Raw genomic sequence first — 5678 nt, forward strand, 5'->3', positions numbered from 1 at the left:
ACGAAGCGCTGTCCGAGTACCGAGTCACCACCTTCTCAAGTGAGTGCATAGTTACTTTCATCTTACACATAGATATGAAGTATTTTATATAAACTACGTGCTATGTGTGCACATTATCTGAATACTTGCTGTTTATGCTGGTTGAACGTTTTATACATGTTTTAAAGGACTTAAACTGTATACGTATTTTATATATACGAAAATGTTGGGTATGAGATGGGTAGATGAATGATGAGAGATAGAAGATGACGTAAGTATACATTGGCAGCTACAGACTTAGTGCCTATGGGACAAACACCGGTAGCTATGGACTTAGTACCTTTTAGACGTTGGTAGCTATGGATTTAGTACCTGTAGGAATTGGTAGCTATGGACTTAGTACATGTTGAACATTGGTAGCTATGGACTTAGTACCTATTAGATAAAGACTGGTAGCTATGGATTTAGTACCCGATGAATAGACTATAGCAGCCATGGAATTAGTGCTTTATGAACGAATATTGGCAGCTATGGATTTAGTGCCAGTCCCATAACCCTGGAAGTAAGGGACTTCGGAATAAACGAATGCGGGATAGATGACTCTTGGGTTAAATCCTTAAAGAGTAAAGAAGATAATGGGGATGGGTAATTGGGTTGATTGTTTGATTGAACATAATAATTATATTATTGTGGGTTGAAAACCCTATGTACTCACCAGGTTTCCCAACCTGACCCACTCAGTTTATGTATATCACAGGTGACGAAGTGAAGTGACATTACACTGAGAGATTTAAAAGAGATGTAGATCACTAGTGTAAATCATTGTAAGTTTTGTTTATGCTTATGGTTCGGTATTAACGATGACATCCCAAACATTTTAAAATGAAATAAATACGTTTCTTCGAAAATGTTTTAATAACGTATTTACCATGTTTTTCTGGGAACAAATTCCGCAACCTTTTTATAAAATGAAGTACTCTGATTTTTATAAAGCATAAACAAAATCGGTATTTTCTGGCCGTGAATTTGAGGATGTCACAAAACACAATAGATAAAGGGTGTTTGGTTGTTGCTGTTCGACCGGAAGGAAGAGATACGAGAAAGAGAAGGGTCGCCGCCCTTTTCTTGTTGCTGGAGGATCACTCACCTCCAGTGGGAGGTGCTTCCAGATAGAAAATGGAGAAGGAATGGGTATGGCATCGACAATGATTTTTTTACGGATGTTGTGGGTGGTGTATCACGACTAGAGAGGAAGACACATGGGGGTTGCTACCCATTTGCTCACCGAAAAAAGCAACACACCTATGGTGTGTTCTTGGCAACAATCAAACACAGAAGAAAAAAATGAGAGGGTGAGAATGATCGAATGCAACAAATATATGATCTTGTGAAGACTTTTGGTTTGATCTTTTGTACAATATGATATGCGATAGATTGAAGAAGTACATGAAAAAACCTGTAGAATCCGGTGACTAAGCTAATTAATTGCTATTTAGTGCCACTTGTGCTTCCACATCAGCAAAACCTGTAGAATCCGGTGAAAAGGACCTAATGTGTACATATTAATAAAGTATAAGGGTTTATTTTACAAAAAAAAAGAATAAGGACTAAATGTGTACAATTCAAAAAGTATCTTACCCATCAAGTCATTTTCTCTAAAAGAAAATTCGTATATGATCGTATACCGGGTATAGCCGGCAGTGGCGGAACATAGAAGAGGCCAGGGGTGGCCATGGCCCCCCTGTTTTTTTATCTACTATATACTAGTTATCATATAATCAGTAAGTGTATAAATTAAGTTTTTTTTTAAAAGCAAACTAATGGCCTCTCCAGATTTTATGAGAAGCTAAATATCAGTTTAAAAGAAAAATCAAAACTAACATATTCGATTAACAAAATTATCCGATGGGAAATCCATTAAATTTGGAAACTATATAACTAACTCTATAAAGATGTCAAAAAACCAATTATCAAGTTACATTTAAAAATAATTAATAAAAAAACCTAAAATTCTCCTCGCCATTGCTATGACTTCTTGTTCTTCGTCTCCTAGTTGAGTTTCCAGGACAACCATCTTGTTTTCTTCAAGCTCTCCTCTTTGCTGAAAAGCAGGTAGGCACTCCCCCTCTTGTATTTCTATTTTTGTCCCTAAAAGGCATCGCACTCTCATTCCTTCTTAGTTTCTCTCTTTAAAAGTGAAAGTTTAACAAAGTAAGTTAAATAAAAGAAAGTTGAACTCTTATAACTTGTAGAGCTAGCCACTCCATGAGTTGTCTATGTCAAATAGTATATATGGTCTAACTATGTACAAATTATCAAAGGTTTAAATCAAAACAAGAAAATAAACTAAATTAATACAGGTGTATTGACCCTATTTTCCAAACAATGAAGAATTCTTTTTTGTTATTTTTATTTTAAGATTGTTAATATAAATAAAATAGATTATGTAATATTTGATTATTTGTATTTTGTATTTGTTTTATCAATTTTAGTTGTTAGTTATTATTTTATTTTTGTTATGTAATATATATTAATATGAAATACCAATTTACTACTCCGGAAATTGTTAATACAAAATGAAAAAAATTCTTGTAGTGGTTGTGTTTGGAAGTGTCGGTTTTGGCCCCCCTAAACTCGATGCTCGTGTTCCGCCCCTGATAGCCGGTCACGATGATTGCATTGTTACAAAAAATATCGTATAAGGGTTTATTTTACATAAAAAGAGAATAAGTATTAAATGTATACATTTTAAAAAGTATGTTACCATCAAATATTTTCCCTAAAGTTAATTTATAGATGTTTGGTCGCCGGTTTATAATTTCATTATTCAAGTGTCCCAAGAGAAAATTATCATAGTTAGGTGGCCAAAGTAGTACTGTTTTATTTCCCAAATACGCAAATAATTTGAAAAATGTGAACACGATTTATAGTCCTGAACTCACGCCAAGTCCGCATTTTGCATTTCAAAAAAATCCCAGTCTGAACTGAAACACTCACATTCATTCAAAATCCATACACTCCGATGGGTGTTACCAAGGAAAATTGCCGAAACGAGCTCCGAACTGCAATCCGTCAACTTACAGATCGCTGCCTCTATTCCGCTTCCAAATGGTTAGCAAACCCTTATTTTGTGTTTTAGTTCTTCATTTTAAAACCCTCGAAAATTTTGAATTTGAATATGTTCGATTTATGTAAACAGGGCTGCAGAACAATTGGTGGGTATTGAGCAAGATCCGGCAAAGTATCCGCCTTCGCATACTCGATTACAGCGGGACTGTTCCAGCATTCGCCGCCGATTTCGCTCTACAGATGAAACAATCTCCACCCCTATCGCCGGTACATCATACGTCTCTACTCCAGTGCCGGAGGAGGAAAGCGAAGCCGCGGACTCCGATTTTTACCTTCTTGCAAAGACCTACTTTAATTGTCGAGAGTACAGGAGGGCTGCCCATGTTTTATCTGACCAGACCGGCAAAAAAGCTTTGTTCTTGAGATGTTATGCTCTTTATCTGGTTCGTTTTCTGCTCCTTCCTTTTCCATAGATTTCATGTCCATTATTCATTTACTCGGGATCCACTAAGTACACCACAAGTTGTCATGAGCAAAAACACCTAGGGCATTCTATATTATCCGGTGAATCGTTTAATGCCATTCTTTTTTCATGTCCACAAGGTGTTCGATTAAATGCAAACAACACATTATGCCATGATTTTTCCTAAAACAGCTACAATATCTCATTACCCAAGTTAGTAACTTTCAGATTGTTCTTCCAGGCTGGGGAAAAACGAAAAGAAGAAGAAACAATCGAACTTGAAGGTCCTTTAGGTAAAAGTGATGCAGTCAACAGTGAACTAGTCTCCATAGAAAGAGACTTATCAACAGTCCGAAAAAACAACACAATTGACTCTTTTGGCCTTTACTTATATGGTCTTGTCCTCAAAGAAAAAGGCGACCAAAATCTTGCAAGAACTGTATTAACCGAATCAGTCAACAGCTATCCATGGAACTGGAGTGCATGGTTAGAGCTCCAATCTTTATGCACCACAATCGACACACTCAACACTCTCAAACTCAACAACCATTGGATGAAAGACTTCTTTCTTGCAAGCTGTTATCATGAGTTACGTATGCATAACGAATCTTTATCAAGATACGAATCCCTCCAATCAACTTTTGGCTTTAGCAACTACATCAAAGCCCAAATAGCCAAAGCCCAATACAGCCTACGTGAATTTGAACAAGTGGAAGCCATTTTTGAAGAGCTTCTAAGAATCGACCCTTATCGTGTTGATGACATGGACATGTATTCCAATGTGTTGTATGCAAAAGAATGTTTTTCAGGCTTAAGTTACCTCGCAAGACAAGTTTTCATGACAGATAAATACAGACCTGAATCTTGTTGTATAATCGGGAACTATTATTCCTTAAAGGGTCTTCATGAAAAATCTGTTATGTATTTTAGACGCGCTTTGAAACTAAATAAAAACTATTTATCCGCATGGACATTAATGGGACATGAGTATGTGGAAATGAAGAACACTCCAGCTGCTGTTGATGCTTATAGAAGAGCTGTTGATATAAACCCTTGTGATTACAGGGCATGGTATGGGTTAGGTCAAGCTTATGAAATGATGGGAATGCCCTATTATGCCCTTCATTATTTCAAGAAATCAGTGTTTTTGCAACCGAGTGATTCAAGATTGTGGATAGCTATGGCTCAGTGTTATGAAACGGATCAATTGAGGATGCTTGAAGAGGCGATTAAGTGTTATAGAAGAGCTGCTAATTGTAATGATAGGGAAGCTATTGCTCTTCATAGGTTAGCAAAGTTGCATAGTGAATTAGGGGAATCTGAAGAGGCTGCGTTTTATTATAAGAAAGATTTGGAGAGAATGGAAGATGAGGAGAGAGAAGGGCCGAATATGGTTGAAGCTCTTTTGTTTTTGGCGAATTATTGTAGGGCTCAAAAAAGATTTGAAGAAGCTGAAGTTTATTGCACTCGTCTTCTTGATTATAATGGCCCTGTAAGTTTTTTTTTTTAAAAAAGATTTTGGAAAAAGGTTAAAGGTTTTTATTGAAATTTGAATTTGTGATATTGTAGGAGAAGGAAACAGCCAAAAGTTTGCTTCAAGCGATTAAATATGCACAATCTGGTTTCCCTTCAATGGATGTTGAGCATTTTCCTTCATAAAGAGATTACACAATATGTGGGAAAATAGTTGATTCGTTTTGTTTCAAGTAGTTTAGTGGTTTGTGTAATCATTCTTTATGATATTATATTGTAGTTGTTAGATTCATCCACATTATGATTTCTTGTAGTTTTGTTTTTTGATCTTCCTTTGATTTTGTATGTGTCTTTTTTCATGAATGAAATTGGATGATTGATGCTGCAATCAGTGACTAATATGGTGAGTATGGAATTGTGGGTTTTTGTATTGTAAAAAAAGTTTAATGATACGACTTAAAAGCGTTTCTTGAGTTTGGAGTTTTGTTGTATACAACATCCGTACAGATACAGTGACACATGAAATTGATAACTTATATTATCAATCAGAAAACATATGATACAAGTACATGAAACAAACATACTTTGTACATTTGAACCCCTTTGAGTTCTTATTGTGTTGGATCGACTTTTCGACCATATTGTTTGTTTTTCTTTTCACTACAAACAATCCATCGATAATGTGAAACTACAA

General features: G+C 35.8%; 1 protein-coding gene across 1 annotated transcript; it reads left to right on the forward strand.

The window, feature by feature from the left end:
* The first annotated feature begins 2917 nt into the window (after positions 1-2917).
* APC8 (anaphase-promoting complex subunit 8) lies at positions 2918-5457 on the forward strand. The gene is made up of 4 exons (XM_079000161.1): positions 2918-3090; positions 3179-3491; positions 3753-5003; positions 5081-5457. Exons 1-4 carry the CDS (start codon positions 3002-3004, stop codon positions 5168-5170), a joined length of 1743 nt encoding a protein of 580 aa, XP_078856287.1. The 5' UTR covers positions 2918-3001; the 3' UTR covers positions 5171-5457.
* The last annotated feature ends 221 nt before the right edge of the window (positions 5458-5678 follow it).

The sequence above is a fragment of the Lactuca serriola genome, chromosome 5 (assembly GCF_051521515.1).
Source record: "Lactuca serriola cultivar US96UC23 chromosome 5, Lser_US96UC23_V15, whole genome shotgun sequence".
Lineage (NCBI taxonomy): Eukaryota > Viridiplantae > Streptophyta > Magnoliopsida > Asterales > Asteraceae > Lactuca > Lactuca serriola.

Excerpts from the sequence above, each read along its gene's own strand:
- APC8 (XM_079000161.1), top strand. The coding sequence starts at position 3,002 with ATGGGTGTTACCAAGGAAAATTGCCGAAACGAGCTCCGAACTGCAATC. Across the intron at positions 3,492-3,752 it reads GATGTTATGCTCTTTATCTG|GCTGGGGAAAAACGAAAAGA; the intron begins GTTCGTTTTCTG and ends TTGTTCTTCCAG. Across the intron at positions 5,004-5,080 it reads TTCTTGATTATAATGGCCCT|GAGAAGGAAACAGCCAAAAG; the intron begins GTAAGTTTTTTT and ends GTGATATTGTAG.